General features: G+C 44.8%; 1 protein-coding gene across 8 annotated transcripts in view; it reads left to right on the forward strand.

The window, feature by feature from the left end:
* ptpn13 (protein tyrosine phosphatase non-receptor type 13) overlaps positions 1-18109 on the forward strand; it is a 149944-nt gene extending 131835 nt beyond the window's left edge. For 5 of the 8 annotated variants that reach the window (XM_082960577.1, XM_082960580.1, XM_082960582.1 and 2 more), the window contains 18 exons: positions 454-619; positions 2216-2371; positions 2638-2809; positions 4901-5111; positions 5457-5542; positions 7584-7645; positions 11249-11404; positions 11676-11916; positions 12035-12435; positions 12819-12850; positions 13418-13441; positions 13949-14046; positions 14322-14470; positions 14927-15017; positions 16358-16695; positions 16910-17125; positions 17233-17295; positions 17434-18109. In XM_082960577.1, the coding sequence (XP_082816703.1) occupies positions 454-619; positions 2216-2371; positions 2638-2809; positions 4901-5111; positions 5457-5542; positions 7584-7645; positions 11249-11404; positions 11676-11916; positions 12035-12435; positions 12819-12850; positions 13418-13441; positions 13949-14046; positions 14322-14470; positions 14927-15017; positions 16358-16695; positions 16910-17125; positions 17233-17295; positions 17434-17511 (2740 nt within the window). In that variant the 3' untranslated portion in view covers positions 17512-18109. Of the gene's footprint in view, positions 1-453; positions 620-2215; positions 2372-2637; positions 2810-4900; positions 5112-5456; positions 5543-7583; positions 7646-11248; positions 11405-11675; positions 11917-12034; positions 12436-12818; positions 12851-12906; positions 12931-13417; positions 13442-13948; positions 14047-14321; positions 14471-14926; positions 15018-16357; positions 16696-16909; positions 17126-17232; positions 17296-17433 lie in introns of all 8 variants that reach the window. The other 3 variants (XM_082960578.1, XM_082960585.1, XM_082960584.1) reach the window with 3 other exon arrangements.
* The last annotated feature ends 1357 nt before the right edge of the window (positions 18110-19466 follow it).

Raw genomic sequence — 19466 nt, forward strand, 5'->3', positions numbered from 1 at the left:
CCGGGGTAGGCCGTCATTTGTAAATAAGAATTTGTTCTTAACTGACTTGCCTCGTTAAATAAAAAAACTAGGGCCTGTGGGACCAGCCTTGTTGATAGTGCTGTTAAGAAGGTAGAGCAGCGCTTTATTATGGACAGACTAGAGTAACTAATGAGAGGTTATATAGTGTCCAGGTCATTAGTACCGTAACCAATGAGCGGTGACTCATTACAGTCAGGTGAAATGTAATGTTTTTTTTATTCTACCTGACAGACAATAATATTGTATGATCTGTTCTACACAAGATATTTCTATGTTAAAGTTATAGACTAAGAATGTCACCTCAGTTTAACACTGTGCTTCAGCTTCTGCTTGCTCTGTGGGGTCTAAACCAGGTTACAGTAAAGAACCTTGTGACAACTGTTGGTGTAAAAATTACTTATTTGATTGATTCCTTCTGTTCTATTTCCGCAGGTGTCCCTCCTCCTCCTCCCCTCGGGTTCCCGACCTAACCACCACCCCTCAACCTATGGTATTATCCCCAGAAGCCCCCAGTCCCGACCCCCTGCCTCTCCCTCGACCACCACACTTCAACCACACCCTGACAGACAACAGACAAGACTTGGACGAGTTTGTACCGGTAAGAGCAAGGGAACACTAGGACCTGTCTGAACGCATAAGTACTTCGACCGTCCTGGTTTCCTCCATTCCTTTCTCTCAAAGCACATTGGAGGAGGAGGAGGTCCAAGTGAACCTCTCATGGGCAGAGGAAGCAAGGATGTAATGTGTATTATCCATGTTATTATGTAACTAAACTCAGCAAAAAAAGAAACGTCCCTTTTTCAGGACCCTGTCTTTCAAAGATAATTCGTAAAAATCCAAATAACTTCACAGATCTTCATTGTAAAGGGTTTAAACACTGTTTCCCATGCTTGTTCAATGAACCATAAACAATGAATGAGCATGAACTGTGGAACGGTTGTTAAGACACTAACAGCTTACAGACGGTAGGCAATTAAGGTCACAGTTATGAAAACTTAGGACACTAAAGAGGCCTTTCTACTGACTCTGAAAAACACCAAAAGAAAGATGCCCAGGGTCCCTGCTCATCTGCGTGAACGTGCTTTAGGCATGCTGCAAGGAGGCATGAGGACTGCAGATGTGGCCAGGGCAGTAAATTGCCATGTCCGTACTGTGAGACGCCTAAGACAGCGCTACAGGGAGACAGGACGGACAGCTGATCATCCTCGCAGTGGCAGACCACGTGAAACAACCCCTGCGCAGGCTCAGTACATCATCTTAATTTATTTTGACCTTTATTTAACTAGGTAAGTCAGTTAAGAACAAATTCTTATTTTCAATGACGGCCTAGAAACAGTGGGTTAATTCTTCACAGACGAGTCGCGGTTTTGCCTCACCAGGGGGGATGGTCAGATTTGCGTTTATCGTCGAAGGAATGAGGCCTGTACTCTGGAGTGGGATCGATTTGGAGGTGGAGGGTCTGTCATGGTCTGGGGCGGTGTGTCACAGCATCATTGGACTGAGCTGGTTGTCATTGCAGGCAATCTCAACGCTGTGCGTTACAGGGAAGACATCCTCCTCCCTCATGTGGTACCCTTCCTGCAGGCTCATCCTGACATGACCCTCCAGCATGACAATGCCACCAGCCATACTGCTCGTTCTGTGCGTGATTTCCTGCCAGACAGGAATGTCAGTGTTCTGCCATGGCCAGCGAAGAGCCCGGATCTCAATCCCATTGAGCACTTCTGGGACTTGTTGGATCGGAGGGTGAGAGCTAGGGCCATTCCCCGCAGAAATGTCCAGGAACTTGCAGGTGCCTTGGTGGAAGAGTTGGGTAACATCTCACAGCAAGAACTGGCAAATCTGGTGCAGTCCATGAGGAGGAGTTGCACTGCAGTACTTAATGCAGCTGGTGACCACACCAGATACTGACTGTTACTTTTGATTTTGACCCCCCCCCCCCCCCCCTTTGTTCAGGGACACATTATTCCGTTTCTGTTAGTCACATGTCTGTGGAACTTGTTCAGTTTATGTCTCAGTTGTTGAATCTTGTTATGTTCATTCAAATATTTACACATGTTAAGTTTGCTGAAAGTAAACACAGTTGAGTGAGATGACGTTTCTTTTTTTGCTGAGTTGATGTAGTATTCAGTCTTGTTCATTTTTAGCACAGTTTGATTCCAACAGTGTTTGTTTACCACTGTCTGTTCGTCAGGACGTGGAGCTGAAAGTGTCCCTTGTGAAGTCTGAGAAAGGAAGCCTGGGGTTTACTCTGACCAAAGGGAACGACCTGGGCTGTTACATCCATGACATCATCCAGGACCCTGCCAAGGGAGATGGCAGGCTGCGGCCCGGGGATCGCATGATCATGGTACACATGTGCTGAATGTAGCTACTGAACACTCTCAATCTGATTTTCCTTGATTCCTCACCACTTCCTCCAATGAGTTTTAAGGAGGTGAGGAGAGAGACTTTGGGTCTCCTTCTCCAATGCAGCTTGAGGACACACAGAGAGAGGATACGAGTAATTGAAGACAGACAAATTGATAGTCATGTTTGAACACTCACTCTGTCATGCTGTATCACAAGCATTTAATCTGTAGCTCTTTACTAACGACCCCCCCCCCCCCCTTTCAGGTGAACAACAAAGATGTGTCCAACATGGGTCACACTGAGGTGGTGAACCTGGTGAGAGCGGCCCCCAGGGTGGTCGATCTAGTGGTAGGAAGGGTCCTAGAGGCTCCTAAACCCCCTATAGAGGCACACCTACTGCCGGACATCTCCTTCCAGTGCCCTGACCAAACATTAGGTAAGAGAGATATAGAGATCTATTTAGACTGCCTAAAATTATCTATTTAACTAATGTGTATCATCGCAACTGTTGAAAATATCTGTGTTGGTCATCAGCGATGATGATGATGATGATGATCATTGTAATGAAAACATGTGACATAGACAGGGCTGAAGAAAGCACAATATGTAAGAGTGTTAGATTGCAGTTTGAAAGGAATGTGTGGTGGTTTTTTTGGACTATAAATAAGCTTCCACTGCCTTGATGTGATGTGGTGTTTAAGGTGACAGCTTTTGGTTCAGAAGGTCAGGGTTGTGTTCATTAGGCACCAAACAGAAGAAAATGGACTGAAACAGGTAGGACCTAGCTGGACTTCAGTTTTTCGTTGCAAAACATTATTTTCTCTGCAGGGATGGTGTTGGACGGGGGAAGTGGCTGTGTTTATGGGGTGTTGTTCATAAAGCTTAACGTTGCTGTATCCCTCCCTACAGGTTTAATATTAGACAGGGGAAGTGACTGTGTATATGGGGTAGAGGTCTTCCTGTGTCCGAAAACTTTGATCCGAGGATAATCACACCGAACGGACCTGAGATTTAAAGGGGGACCTGGACCCGAATGGACTTGAGAACAATCAGGCCCGACAACAACCAGATCTAATGGGTCCGGGTCTAGACGAGACCTAATTGGACCCGAGTGACAAATTATTTATCAGCCATATGTTGGCTAGGCCTTCTATAAGTCAATAAATTTACCTTATTAGCGTAGAATAAATATGCTATAGACAAGACCCGAGACCCGACGAGAATCAAACAGGACCCGACCCGGACCCGACGAGAATCAAACAGGACCCGACCCAGACCCGGCGAGAATCAAACAGGACCCGACCCCGGACCCGGCGAGAATCAAACAGGACCCGACCCGGACCCGGCGAGAATCAAACAGGACCCGACCCGAGGGAAATGTTAGAATTTTGGACCAAGACCCTCTCGGGTATTCAGGTTCGGGTGGACCCGTGAAGACCACCTAGTATTGGGCAGTGACAGTGTGTACGGGGTGTTATTCATAAAGCTTAACGTTGCATCTCTCCCTACAGGTCTAGTATTGGACGGGGGCAGTGACAGTGTGTACGGGGTGTTATTCATAAAGCTTAACGTTGCATCTCTTCCTACAGGTCTAGTATTGGACGGGGGCAGTGACAGTGTGTACGGGGTGTTATTCATAAAGCTTAACGTTGCATCTCTCCCTACAGGTCTAGTATTGGACGGGGGCAGTGACAGTGTGTACGGGGTGTTATTCATAAAGCTTAACGTTGCATCTCTTCCTACAGGTCTAGTATTGGACGGGGGCAGTGACAGTGTGTACGGGGTGTTATTCATAAAGCTTAACGTTGCATCTCTTCCTACAGGTCTAGTATTGGACGGGGGCAGTGACCGTGTGTACGGGGTGTTGTTCAGTTGGTAGAGCATGGTGTTTGCAACGCCAGGGTTGTGGGTTCGATTCCCACGGGGGACCAGTACGAAAAATGTATGAAATGTATGCATTCACTACTGTAAGTCGCTCTGTATAAGAGCGTCTGCTAAATGACTAAAATGTAAAATGTAAAAATGTTCATAAGGCTTAACGTTGCATCTCTCCCTACAGGTCTAGTATTGAACGGGGGCAGTGACAGTGTGTACGGGGTGTTATTCATAAAGCTTAACGTTGCATCTCTCCCTACAGGTCTAGTATTGGACGGGGGCAGTGACAGTGTGTACGGGGTGTTATTCATAAAGCTTAACGTTGCATCTCTCCCTACAGGTCTAGTATTGGACGGGGGCAGTGACAGTGTGTACGGGGTGTTATTCATAAAGCTTAACGTTGCATCTCTTCCTACAGGTCTAGTATTGGACGGGGGCAGTGACAGTGTGTACGGGGTGTTATTCATAAAGCTTAACGTTGCATCTCTCCCTACAGGTCTAGTATTGGACGGGGGCAGTGACAGTGTGTACGGGGTGTTATTCATAAAGCTTAACGTTGCATCTCTTCCTACAGGTCTAGTATTGGACGGGGGCAGTGACAGTGTGTACGGGGTGTTATTCATAAAGCTTAACGTTGCATCTCTCCCTACAGGTCTAGTATTGGACGGGGGTAGTGAGAGTGTGTACGGGGTGTTATTCATAAAGGAGGTACTGCCTGGCTCGGCGGCGCTGCTAGAGGGGAGTCTGAGGCCCTTGGACCTGGTACACTTTATCAACGGAGCTCCAACTCTGGACCTGACCCTCAATGAGAGCTGCAGGCTGCTGGAGATCTCCCTCAGGGAGCTCACTATCAAAGCTACAAGGTAAACTTAACCCTCACCCTGAATTCCAAATAGACCCCTAGCCCCTACACACTAGGCACTTTTGGGTTAGGCGTAGACCTGCGAGGGTCCCTCGGGGACCTCACCAGGTAAACACTAGCCTTATGTACCATAAACACATTTTTTTCAGGAAATGTCCTTTACTAGTTAACAGTATCAGTCTATTTCTGTGCAAGGCAGTGCTTGCCAGCTAGTGCCAAAGATGTTTGGAACTGAGAGACTCAACAAATGATTATTTCCTGTAACGCCCTCTTCAGATCCCCATCCAAGAGGTACATGTGTTCATTATCCTTGGCCTAATTGATCTCTCGATCTCCATCCCTCCAGGGATGGGAAACCAGTGTCTCCAGGACAGAAGAGTAGTTCATTTCTCAACAACAACGTCAGCCCTGAAGACTCCACCAGCCTCAACGGTAAGTACTTGTAAAAGCCAATCCATACAAATCATAGATTTTTATCCTTTGAAAGATTTGCTTCATGTGTATAGCATTATGGTACATATACAGTAAGTACATCAGTCAAGTTCTCTTACCTTCTTCACAATCAGGAAGTATACATACCCCCTATAATTTTTCCATATGTTGTTGTTACAGCCTGAATTTTAAATTGAGATTTTGTGTCACTGATCTACACACAATACCCCAAATTATTTTTTTATGACTAGCCAATCTCTGTACCCCAGACATACAATTATCTGTAAGGTCCCTCAATTGTGTAGTGAATTTCAAGCACAGATTCAAGCAAAAAAGACCAATATTTTTTAATGCCTCGCAAAGGATGCCACCGATTGGTAGATGTACAAAAATAAGCAGTTACTGAATATCTCTTTGAGCGTCGTGTGGTGAAGTTATCAATTGGGCTTTTGATTGTCACTACAAAGATACAGGCGTCCTTCCGAACTTAGTTGCCGGAGAGGACGGAAACTTCTCAGGGATTTCACCATGAGGCCACTGGCGTCTTTAAAACAGTTCCAGAGTTTAATGGCTGTGATAGGAGAAAACTGAGGATGGCTCAACATTGTAGTTACTCCACAATACTAACCTAAATGACAGAGTGAAAAGAAGGAAGCCTGTACAGAATAAAATATTCCAAAACATTAATCCTGTTCCCAGTAAGGCACTAAAGTAATACTGCAAAACGTGGCAAAGCAATTCACTTTTTGTCCTGAATACAAAGTGTTATGTTTGGGGCAAATCCAAATACAACACATCAATGAGTACCTCTCTCCATATTTTCAAGCATAGTGGTGGCTGCATCATGTTATGGGTATGCTTGTAATTCTTAAGGACTTTTCAGGATAAAGAAACATAATGGAGCTGAGCACAGGCAAAACCTGGTTCAGTCTGCTTTCCACCAGACACTGGTAGATGAATTCACCTTTCAGCAGGATAATAACCTATAACACAAGGCCAAATGTACACTGGAGTTGCTTACCAATAAGACGTTTAATGTTCCTGAGTGGCCTAGTTACAGTTTTGAAATAAACCAGCTTGAAAATGTATGGCAAAATGGCTGTCTAGCAATGATCAACAACCAACTTGACAGAGCTTGAAGATTTTTTGTAATAATAATGTGCAAATATTGTACAATCCAGGTGTGCAAAGCTCTTAGAGACTTACAGACACACAGCTGAAATTGCTGCCGAAGGTTATTCGAACATGTATTGACTCAGGGGTGTGAATACCTATGTAAATTAGATATTTCTGTATTTCATTTTAAATAAATTTGCAAACACTTCTAAAAACATGTTTTCACTTTGTTATTATGGGGTAGTGTGTGTAATTGGGTGAGATTTAAAAAAATATTTAATCCACTGTAGCTCCTACCTGAGGAGGTCTTGCAGATGTAGGCCTTAGCAGAATTACAATCGGTGTCGTTCCATGTTCCGTGGAAGATAGGGTCTGCATGCATGCTCACACAGCCCAGGTATTGGAAGATAGGGTCTGCATGCATGCTCACACAGCCCAGGTATTGGAAGATAGGGTCTGCATGCATGCTCATACAGCCCAGGTATTGGAAGATAGGGTCTGCATGCATGCTCATACAGCCCAGGTATTGGAAGATAGGGTCTGCATGCATGCTCACACAGCCCAGGTATTGGAAGATAGGGTCTGCATGCATGCTCACACAGCCCAGGTATTGGAAGATAGGGTCTGCATGCATGCTCATACAGCCCAGGTATTGGAAGATAGGGTCTGCATGCATGCTCATACAGCCCAGGTATTGGAAGATAGGGTCTGCATGCATGCTCATACAGCCCAGGTATTGTGTGTAGATGGGTGAGAAAATATATTTAATCAATTTCTTCATTCAGGCTGTAATACCACAACATGCGGAACAAGTCAAGGGGTATGAATACTTTCTGAAGGCGCTGTATGTTATGAATGCTGTCTTTAACATAACGCTGGTATGTTGTTGTGGAGTATGATATGACTGTTCCTTCCCCCGTTACAGATTATGTCTATGGGGCTGATCGTAGAGAAGCAGAGGCCTTCACTACACTATGTCCTCCAGAGGTAATTATACCTGCTTCATTCAGTCTACTACTTTCCTATTATTGGATAGATTGAGAACACTTTGCTTTACATGTGACTATAGTGATATGTAATTGCATTAACTCAGCTATAACGATATGTACAGTTGAAGTCCGAAGTTTACATACACTTAGGTTGGAGTCATTAAAACTCATTTTTCAACCACTCCACAAATGTATTGTTAACAAACTATAGTTTTGGCAAGTCGGTTAGGACATCTACTTTGTGCATGACACAAGTCATTTTTCCAACAATTGTTTATAGACAGATTATTTCACTTATAATTCACTGTATCACAATTCCAGTGGGTCAGAAGTTTACATACACTAAGTTGACTGTGCCTTTAAACAGCTTGGAAAATTCCAGAAAATGATGTCATGGCTTAAGAAGCTTCTGATAGGCTAATTGACATAATTTGAGTCAATTGGAGGTGTACCTGTGGATGTATTTCAAGGCCTACCTTCAAACTCAGTGCCTCTTTGCTTGATATCATGGGAAAATCAAAATAAATCAGCCAAGACCTCCACAATTCTGGTCCAAGGCCTGAAGGTGCCATATTCATCTGTACAAACAATAGTACGCAACTATAAACACCATGGGACCACACAGCCGTCATACCGCTCAGGAAGGAGACACATTCTGTCTCCTAGAGATGAGATGAACGTACTTTGGTGCGAAAAGTGCAAATCAATCCCAGAACAACAGCTAAGGACCTTGTAAAGATGCTTGAGGAAACGGGTACAAAAGTATCTATATCCACAGTAAAACGAGTCCTATATAGACATAACCTGAAAGGCCGCTCAGCAAGGAAGAAGCCACCGCCATAAAAAAGTCGGACTACGGTTTGCAACTGCACATGGGGACAAAGATTGTACATTTTGGAGAAATGTCCTCTGGTCTGATGAAACAAAAATAGAACTGTTTGGCCATAATGACCATTGTTATGTTTGGAGGAAAAAGGGGGATGCTTGCAAGCCGAAGAACACCATCCCAACCGTGAAGCACAGGGGTGGCAGCATCATGTTGTGGGGGTGCTTTGCTGCAGGAAGGACTGGTGCACTTCACAAAATAGATGGCATCATGAGGAAAGGAAAATTATGTGGATATATTGAAGCAACATCTCAAGACATCAGTCAGGAAGTTAAAGCTTGGTCGCAAATGGGTCTTCCAAATGGACAATGACCCCAAGCATACTTCCAAAGTTGTGGCAAAATGGCTTAAGGACAACAAAGTCAAGGTATTGGAGTGGCCATCACAAAGCCCTGACCTCAATCCTATAGAAAATGTGTGGGTAGAACTGAAAAGGCATGTGCGTGCAAGGAGGCCTACAAACCTGACTCAGTTACACCAGCTCTGTCAGGAGGAATGGGCCAAAATTCACCCAACTTATTCTGGGAAGCTTGTGGAAGACCACCTGAAATGTTTGACCCAAGTTAAACAATTTAATGGCAACGCTACCAAATACGAATTGAGTGTATGTAAACTTCTGACCCTCTGGGAATGTGATGAAAAAAATAAAAGCTGAAATAAATCATTCTCTCTACTATTATTCTGACATTTCACATTCTTAAAATAGTGGTGATCCTAACTGACCTAAGACAGGGAGTTTTTACTTGGATTAAATGTCAGGAATTGTGAAAAACTGAGTTTAAATGTATTTGGCTAAGGTGTATGTAAACGTCCGACTTCAACTGTAATTGCGTTAACTCGACTATAACGATATGTAATTGTGTTAATGCAATTACATATCCTTATAGCCGAGTTAACTTGGCTAGAGAGAGTTTATTAGTCACATGCACAGAGTTGTAAATGTTGGGTACAGTGAAAAATCTTGAGCTCCAACAGTACCAAAGGGGGGGAGCAGTTAGGGGACTAGTGGTGACTATTCAGCATGATCAATGTCCATTCGTTGGGGGGGCAGTGTAAATGTCCTAATGGTCTGGGGTTAGAAGCTATTGGCCAGTCTAAGTTTTTGCCATGATGCTCCTATACTTCCCGCATTACCTGCGCCGAATACAACAGGTGTAGACCTTACCATGAAATGCTTACTTACAAGCCCTTAACCAACCATGCAGAGTAAAGTAAAAACATTTTTTTTTTTAAATAACGATACAGGAGGTACTGGTACGGGGCTATGGGTTAGTCCAGGTAATTGAGGTAATTTGTACATGTAGGTAGGGGTAAAGTGACTATGCATAGATAATGGACAGCGAGTAGCAGCAGTGTAAAAAAAAGGGGGTCAATGCAAATAGTCCGGGTAGCCATTTGATTAACTGTCCAGCAATCTTATGGTATAAAGGTCCTGGATGGCAGGAAGCTTGGTCCCAGTGATGTACTGGGCCGTATGCAGTATCCTCTGTAGCGCCTTGCGGTCGGATGCCGAACAGTTGCCATACCAGGCAGTGATGCAACCAGTCAGGATGCTCTCGAATGGCGCAGCTGTAGAACTTTTTGAGGATCTGATGACCCATGCCAAATCTTTTCAGTCTCCTGAGGGGGAATAGGTGGTGTTGTGCACTCTAGACAACTGTATTGGTGTATTTAGACCATAATAGTTTGATGTGGACACCAAGAAACTTGAAGCTCTCGACCCGTTCCACTACAGCCCTGTCGATGTGAATGGAGGCGTATCAGTGAAGTCACTTGCCAGTTGGTCAGTGCATGCTTGGAGTACACATCCTGGTAATCCATCTGGCCTTGTGAATGTTGACCTGTTTAAAGGTCTTACTCACTGGCTACGGAGAGCGTGATCACACAGTCGTCCAGAACAACTGATGCTCTCGTGCATGCTTCAGTGTTGCTTGCCTCGAAGCGAGCATAGAAGTCATTCAGCTACCGTCACTGGGCAGCTCGTGGCTGGGCTTCCCTTTGTATTTTGCAATAGTTTGCAAGCCCTGCCACATCTAACGAGCCGGTGTAGTAGGATTCAATCTTAGTCCTGTATTGACGGTTCGTCTGAGAGCGTAGCGGGATTTCTTATAAGCGTCCGGATTAGTGTCCCGCTCCTTGAAAGCGGCAGCTCTAGCCTTTCGCTCTGTGCGGAGTGATGGAAGCGGGGACAACAGGGCATGGCTGAGGTCCTTAATGATCTCCTTGGCCTTCCTGAGCCACCTGGTGTTGTAAGTGTCCTGGAGTGCAGGCAGTGTGCACCCAATGGTGCGTTTGGCTGAGCGTACCATCCTCTGAAGAGTGTTGCGGTCCGTGGTGGTGGAGTTGCCATACCAGGCTGTGATGCAACCCGACAGTATGCTCTCGATGGTGCTCCTGTAGAACATTGTGAGGGCCCTAGGGGACAGGCCAAATTTCTTCAGTCTCCAGAGTTTGAAGAGTCGCTGTCATGCCTTCACCAGGGTGTCTGGGGTTTGACCATTTCAGTTCCTTGTAGATGTTTATGGCGAGGAACCTGATGTTTTTGACTGTTTCCCTGTTGATGGCTATAAGGATATGTCCTTTAGTAGTCAATAAAAGGTGTAGACTAAAGCGTTCTGATCTGTTGATGACTCCAACCTGTGTGTGTCTGAGATTTTCGATTGCCCCTGGACATTGGACAGTGAAAGTAATATTCTAATTCTGTTGTGCTTCCAGGAGGAGATCATTCAGTTGGACCTGGACAAGCCTGCAGCAGGAGGCCTAGGCTTCTCTGTTATCGGAGGAGAGAGGGGCATCTTTGTCAAGTCCATCACCCCTGGTGGCATAGCAGATCGTACAGGACGGCTGCAAGTGGGGGATAGACTGCTCAAAGTAAGTCTGATCTACTCTTGAGGTGTTTTCAATGTAATAACAGTTCTTGTCCACTAGGTGGTGATCTTTGACCAGAACTCATCTGAATGCAGGGTTGTACACTAGGGCACATCGTAATAAAACGTTTTACAACAGCAAAACAAAAATATTTGTTCTCATTGGAAAAATTCAGGCATTTACCTCCCTGTTTCACTCCATTTCAAAACGTTTCACCCTACCGTACATGACCCAGCTTTTGAGGTTTCCAGCTGACGGTGTCTCTATCCACCAGGTGAATGAGGAGCTGATGACTGGTGTGTCTCACACTAAAGCTGTCACCACTATCCGAAAGGTCAAAGGACTGGTACACCTCATAATGTCCAGACCGCCTGACCAAAACCCCAACACCTACCTGTCCTACCTCCCCATCAACTCTGACAAGTGCAACGGCAACAGTGACGACATTGGGGTGAAGACTAAGCCATGTAGTCCACCTGATGAGAACAGTAGCCCTCCTGACATACCGCCAATAGGTACATTACTACTCTTTATCCCTACAGATTTGTATGTTGAAAAGTGACATTTTCTGATGCCTGCTCCACACCATGTGCCAGTCTGACGGTCTTCTTCTCTCCTGTGTCCGTCACCCAGACTATGATGTAGGTTCAATGGAGCGGAGGACGAGAGAGGGTGAGGTGGAGAACACTGAGCTGTCTGAAGACACAGACCGTGATGGTTCCTCTCTACCAGAGGACTCTCCTGAGGTGGGTACATACTGTGATGGTTCCTCTCTACCAGAGGACTCTCCTGAGGTGGGTACATACTGTGATGGTTCCTCTCTACCAGAGGACTCTCCTGAGGTGGGTACATACCGTGATGGTTCCTCTCTACCAGAGGACTCTCCTGAGGTGGGTACATACTGTGATGGTTCCTCTCTACCAGAGGACTCTCTTGAGGTGGGTACATACTGTGATGGTTCCTCTCTACCAGAGGACTCTCCTGAGGTGGGTACATACCGTGATGGTTCCTCTCTACCAGAGGACTCTCCTGAGGTGGGTACATACTGTGATGGTCCCTCTCTACCAGAGGACTCTCCTGAGGTGGGTACATACTGTGATGGTCCCTCTCTACCAGAGGACTCTCCTGAGGTGGGTACATACTGTGATGGTTCCTCTCTACCAGGGGACTCTCCTGAGGTGGGTACATATTGTGATGGTTCCTCTCTACCAGAGGACTCTCCTGAGGTGGGTACATACCCTGATGGTTCCTCTCTACCAGAGGACTCTCCTGAGGTGGGTACATACTCTGGGGAGGACCTGCCTCTAAGGCGGGGCATTTCAACTACAGTCCTGGAAGGTCAAAACACCCCCAAAACTATTCTACCTTGTAGTTAACTCCATTCTCATCTGTTTCTGTGTTGTGTGTGGAATTCCAGACCTCCCGGAAAGCCGACTGGAAAGAGGAAGTGTAGACAACCCACTGAATGAAAGGTAAGGGGGGCTCCAGAATAGGAAAGAGGAAAGTGTAGACAACCCACTGAATGAAAGGTAAGGGGGGCTCCAGAATAGGAAAGAGGAAAGTGTAGACAACCCACTGAATGAAAGGTAAGGGGGGCTCCAGAATAGGAAAGAGGAAAGTGTAGACAACCCACTGAATGAAAGGTAAGGGGGGCTCCAGAATAGGAAAGAGGAAAGTGTAGACAACCCACTGAATGAAAGGTAAGGGGGGCTCCAGAATAGGAAAGAGGAAAGTGTAGACAACCCACTGAATGAAAGGTAAGGGGGGCTCCAGAATAGGAAAGAGGAAAGTGTAGACAACCCACTGAATGAAAGGTAAGGGGGGCTCCAGAATAGGAAAGAGGAAAGTGTAGACAACCCACTGAATGAAAGGTAAGGGGGGCTCCAGAATAGGAAAGAGGAAAGTGTAGACAACCCACTGAATGAAAGGTAGGGGGGCCCAGAATAGGAAAGAGGAAAGTGTAGACAACCCACTGAATGAAAGGTAGGGGGGGCTCCAGAATAGGAAAGAGGAAAGTGTAGACAACCCACTGAATGAAAGGTAAGGGGGGCTCCAGAATAGGAAAGAGGAAAGTGTAGACAACCCACTGAATGAAAGGTAGGGGGGCTCCAGAATAGGAAAGAGGAAAGTGTAGACAACCCACTGAATGAAAGGTAAGGGGGGCTCCAGAATAGGAAAGAGGAAAGTGTAGACAACCCACTGAATGAAAGGTAAGGGGGGCTCCAGAATAGGAAAGAGGAAAGTGTAGACAACCCACTGAATGAAAGGTAAGGGGGGCTCCAGAATAGGAAAGAGGAAAGTGTAGACAACCCACTGAATGAAAGGTAAGGGGGGCTCCAGAATAGGAAAGAGGAAAGTGTAGACAACCCACTGAATGAAAGGTAAGGGGGGCTCCAGAATAGGAAAGAGGAAAGTGTAGACAACCCACTGAATGAAAGGTAGGGGGGGCTCCAGAATAGTGTGACTGAATGTCACCAGAGGACTTTTTTTTTTTTTATGATGATTTATTTAATTTTTTTAAATCTCATATCGGATGTTCCTTCCCAGCTACCTGCCGATGACGTCAGAGCTTCCAGAAGAGGATGAGATTACCTGGGGGAGTGACGAGCTGCCTATAGAGAACATCAACTCCAAATTCACTGACGGTAAGCCATCTGTAGAGAATATTAACTGGAAATTGACTTTGAGTGTGAACACTGCACCCAACGACTCAACATCACCAATTTCATTGCCTAACCTTGATTGACCTTTTGGATCCACTGATTTGAATATCCTCTTCCAAAACATACAATTGAATGGATTTTCTCGAGTGACTGGTTAGCTGCGCTCGGAGCGCGCCTGGTTAGCTGCGTCACTGGTTAGCTGCGTCCGGAGCTGCGCCGTTAGCTGCGTCTCAACATTCTCCTCCCCTCCTCCCCAGATAAGCCCATCATTACAGAGGATGAGCTGACCTCTCTGCCCCTGGTGAAGGTGATCCCTGATGGACAATACACTGGGGCCAAACTCAACACTGTGGTGCGTATGCTGAGGGGTCTGCTCGAACAGAAGATCCCTTTGCAGGAGTTTGAGGTATGACCTGTCTGTCTGATCTGGTGTAGAAACCTCACATCTGGTGTCAAACTCATTCCACGGAGGGCGGAGTGTCTGCGGGTTTTCACTCCTCCCTTGTACTTGATGAATTTAGGTCACTAATTAGTAAGGAACTCCCTTCACCTGGTTGTCTAGGTCTTAATTGAAGGGGGGGGGGGGGGGGGCTGCAGACACTAGGATCTCCATGGAATGAGTTTCACATCCCTGCTCTACATTAAACAGCCTCAACTATATCCCCTCTTGGTTTTCTTCCATAGTATGTAGCTCTTAAAGGAATAAGCTTTTTGTGTAGCGTTGATCTCTATTTTTATTACATTAAAAAAACACTTTGACACATAATACAGGACCTTTTTATTTTCTTGAAAATCTGTAAAGTTACTTATTTGTGTCCATGGGACTGAGATTTTAAGGCCAATTTCTACTTCTCTCCAAAAGAATCTGCAGAATCTACAGCCGCTGGACGACTGTCTGATTGGTCAGACGAAGGAAAACAAGAAGAAGAATCGTTATAAGAACATTGTCCCTTGTAAGTGTAGATAGAATGTCACAACGACAACACCACATTATCGCTGTAGATAGAATGTCACAACGACAACACCACATTATCGCTGTAGATAGAATGTCACAACGACAACACCACATTATCGCTGTAGATAGAATGTCACAACGACAACACCACATTATCGCTGTAGATAGAATGTCACAACGACAACACCACATTATCGCTGTAGATAGAATGTCACAACGACAACACCACATTATCGCTGTAGATAGAATGTCACAACGACAACACCACATTATCGCTGTAGATAGAATGTCACAACGACAACACCACATTATCGCTGTAGATAGAATGTCACAACGAGAAAACACCACATTATCGCTGTAGATAGAATGTCACAACGAGAAAACACCACATTATCGCTGTAGATAGAATGTCACAATGACAAAACACCACATTATCGCTGTAGATAGAATGTCACAACGACAAAACACCACATTATCGCTGTAGATAGAATGTCACAACGACAAAACACCACATTATCGCTGTAGATAGAATGTCACAACGACAAAACACCACATTATCGCTGTAGATGGAATGTCACAACGACAAAACACCACATTATCGCTGTAGATAGAATGTCACAACGACAAAACACCACATTATCGCTGTAGATGGAATGTCACAACGACAAAACACCACATTATCGCTGTAGATGGAATGTCACCACGACAAAACACCACATTATCGCTGTAGATGGAATGTCACCACGACAAAACACCACATTATCGCTGTAGATGGAATGTCACCACGACAAAACACCACATTATCGCTGTAGATGGAATGTCACCACGACAAAACACCACATTATCGCTGTAGATGGAATGTCACAACGACAAAACACCACATTATCGCTGTAGATGGAATGTCACCACGACAAAACACCACATTATCGCTGTAGATGGAATGTCACCACGACAAAACACCACATTATCGCTGTAGATGGAATGTCACCACGACAAAACACCACATTATCGCTGTAGATGGAATGTCACAACGAGAAAACACCACATTATCGCTGAAGTGTTTTACCTGGGGATGGTGCAGATTATAAGTGTCAATATTCCTCTATCTACTTCAATAATAGCTCAGCACAGGAGGTTGGTGGCACCTTAACTGGGGAGGACGAGCTCGTGGTAATGGATGGAGCGGAATGAGTAGAATAGGATCAAATATATAATTTGATACCATTCCGTTCCAGCCATTATTATGAGCCGTCCTCCCCTCAACAGCCTCCACTGAAGCCCAGTGCAGTATATAACAAGCCCAATCAAAGCTTCTCCTGTGTTCTCTTGTTTCTCCAGTCGATACCACCAGAGTGATCCTGGGTAAAAATGGTGGCTACATTAATGCCAACTTTATCAACATGCCAGTGAAAGATGAGAACTTCATGTTCATTGCTTGTCAAGGACCCCTACCCACCACTCTGGGTGACTTCTGGCAGATGATCTGGGAGCAGAAATCCAATGTCATTGCTATGATGACCCAGGAAGTGGAAGGGGGAAAGGTCAAATGTCAACGGTACTGGCCTGACACCCCGCGGACTGCTGAGATGGTGGACGAGAGGCTGCAGATCACCCTGGTCAAAGATCAGCACCTGGACAACTTTGTTATCCGTCTCATTGAGGTCAAAGATATCCAGGTGAGATTAAATGTACAGTAGGTTATAAGGACAGGAGTAATAGCCCCAGAACTGAGCCTTGCAGGACTCCATACTTAACTGTGAAGGGATTTTCTTTTTCTAGAATGTAATAATAAGGTTAAACAAATAGAAACAAAAGCCAGTGCATAATCATTTGGGTACTCTGTATTCAGAGCATCAGAGTGACGATGACAGCCTATCACTCCTGTTCTAGACTGAAGAAATTCAACGCGTCACCCACCTGAACTACACCGGTTGGCCAGACCACGGTACACCCTCGCAGCCTGAGCAGCTGTTGACGTTCATATCCTACATGAGGCACATCCACCAATCAGGACCCATCATCACGCACTGCAGTGCAGGGATTGGCCGATCCGGAACCCTCATCTGCGTAGACGTGGTTCTAGGCCTCATCAGTAAAGATGCTGATGTAAGTATGGTGACAAGACTATAGCTTTTATTATGCTAAACAAAGGTCCAACCACATTTTTTCCTGGTTCTGAGAGATTGCGTTTTAAAACACACTGCTGTTTTTAGTTTGATATTTCAGATGTGGTACGTAGCATGAGGCTGCAGAGACAAGGAATGGTACAAACAGAGGTAACTTATACAAAAGTCATTTCAGTTATACATTTTTATACAACTACAATATGTTGATCCCTTTTAAAGAGTCTGTAATGTACATACTATGCTATTTCTGCATTAATGAGATACATACTCATTGTTTATTCCACACAGGAACAATACATCTTCTGCTATCAAGTCATCTTATACGTGCTCCGATGTCTTCAAGCTGAGGAGAAAATCTCAGGATAGCAACCTATTTATAGTCCCAATGTTGCACACAATGTTCACTCCTGTTGGTGAGAGCAGAACGACGACGACGGAGACTACACACAGCACCTTTAAGACAACCAAGCTGTGGATTTACAAACCACTGCTTAACTAACGCCTTAAAACATTCTGGGATTGTGTCCCGAACACAGATCAAGCCTAGTCTTGGATTTACTGGTACTTTCAATAGAGAATCTCCATTTGACATGGTTTTTAGTCCACGACTAGGCTTGATCTGTGTCTGGGAAAGTAGTCCCTCATTTCATGAAAGTAAATTCTTACAGGAGTCTGTATATTTTTGTTTGCTTGACCTCTACCTCTGTAGCTGCTACCCCTTCTCTTAATGTACACAAGAACAATACGGTTGATGTTCCGTCTTATCTACATGAAAGCAATGCTTTTTTTTTTATATAGATTGGCTTATGAAATATCTGAAAGTTAATAAATTCATATTTTAAAGATTTTGATGCTGGAAGTTGCCTTGACAGAATACGACAGTATTTGCTGCCAGTGTTAAAGGAAATTAGTGTACATATTCATCTTTTGAAAAATTGCAATTTGTAAATAAAAGTGAAATTTACATTTTGGTACTTTATTTAAATGCAGATTTGCCAGTAATAATGCAATTAGCCTTTCCTATGCACTTTTCAGTAGTTAGGCGTGGTGCTCATGCCATTCACCTGGAGTTAAAGGTTAAGAACAAAATTACAATGGCCTTTTAATGTCGGCAGACTAGAATACATCAAGGAGTTCAAAGCCAACTAAATACATAGTCCCTAATCTCATGACTGGGTAGGGGGCACAGCCAATCAGAATACATTTCCCCTCATTCTCAAACAGTGGCTTACAAAGAAATGGCCTCAATTCCCTAAGCTTGGGATGAAAGTCAGTGTGTCTGATGCCAAAATAGGCAGGGAAGTGCAATCCATTTGCTCCAGTCAGAATCTGGGCCTTCTTGATATACTGCAACCTTCCCCTTGGGGTAGGGATGTAAGAATTTTGCAAAAGGCATTAAGTTCTGAAATGTGGGAACCTCTAAGCCCAGAGAGTTTAACTGTCATGTGTCAAAGATTAGCCTTGGTTTCAGCCAAATGTTAAGGAAACAATGTGATCAGGATTTGGGCTCTAATGTGAGACTGACAGTATTTGATCCCCTGCTGATTTTGTACGTTTGCCCACTGACAAAAAAAAAGATCAGTCTATAATTTTAATGGTAGGTTTATTTGAACAGTGAGAGACAGCCAATCGAACATAAAATGATTTGCATTTTAATGAGGGAAATAAGTATTTGACCCCTCTGCAAAACATGACTTAGTACTTGGTGGCAATCAGAGGTTTCTTGTAGTTGGCCACATCTCAGGAGGGATTTTGTCCCACTCCTCTTCGCAGATCTTCTCCAAGCCATTAAGGTTTCGAGGCTGACGTTTGGCAACTCGAACCTTCAGCTCTTCTATGGGATTAAGGTCTGGAGACTGGCTAGGCCACTCCAGGACCTTAATGTGCTTCTTCTTGAGCCATTGTCATGCTGGAATCCCATCCACAATTCCCTGGCTGAGGGAAGGAAAGGAGGTTCTCACCCAAGATTTGACGGTACATGGCCCCGTCCATCGTCCCTTTGATGCGGTGAAGGTGTTCTTGGTCATAGGCAGCATTCCTCCAAACATAGCATGTTGAGTTGATGCCAAAGAGCTCCATCTGACCACAACACTTTCGCCCAGATGAACATCTGGGCGAAACTTCAGACGGGCATGTATAGGTGCTATCTTGAGCAGGGGGACCTTGCGGGCGCTGCAGGATTTCAGTCCTTCACAGCGTAGTATGTTACCAATAGTTTTCTTGGTGACTATGGTCCCAGTTGCCTTGATCATTGACAAGATCCTCCCATGTAGTTCTGGGCTGATTTCTCATGATCATTGCAACTCCGAGGTGAGATCTTG

The sequence above is a fragment of the Salmo salar genome, chromosome 13 (assembly GCF_965601325.2).
Source record: "Salmo salar chromosome 13, fSalSal1, whole genome shotgun sequence".
NCBI classification, from domain to species: Eukaryota; Metazoa; Chordata; class Actinopteri; order Salmoniformes; family Salmonidae; genus Salmo; species Salmo salar.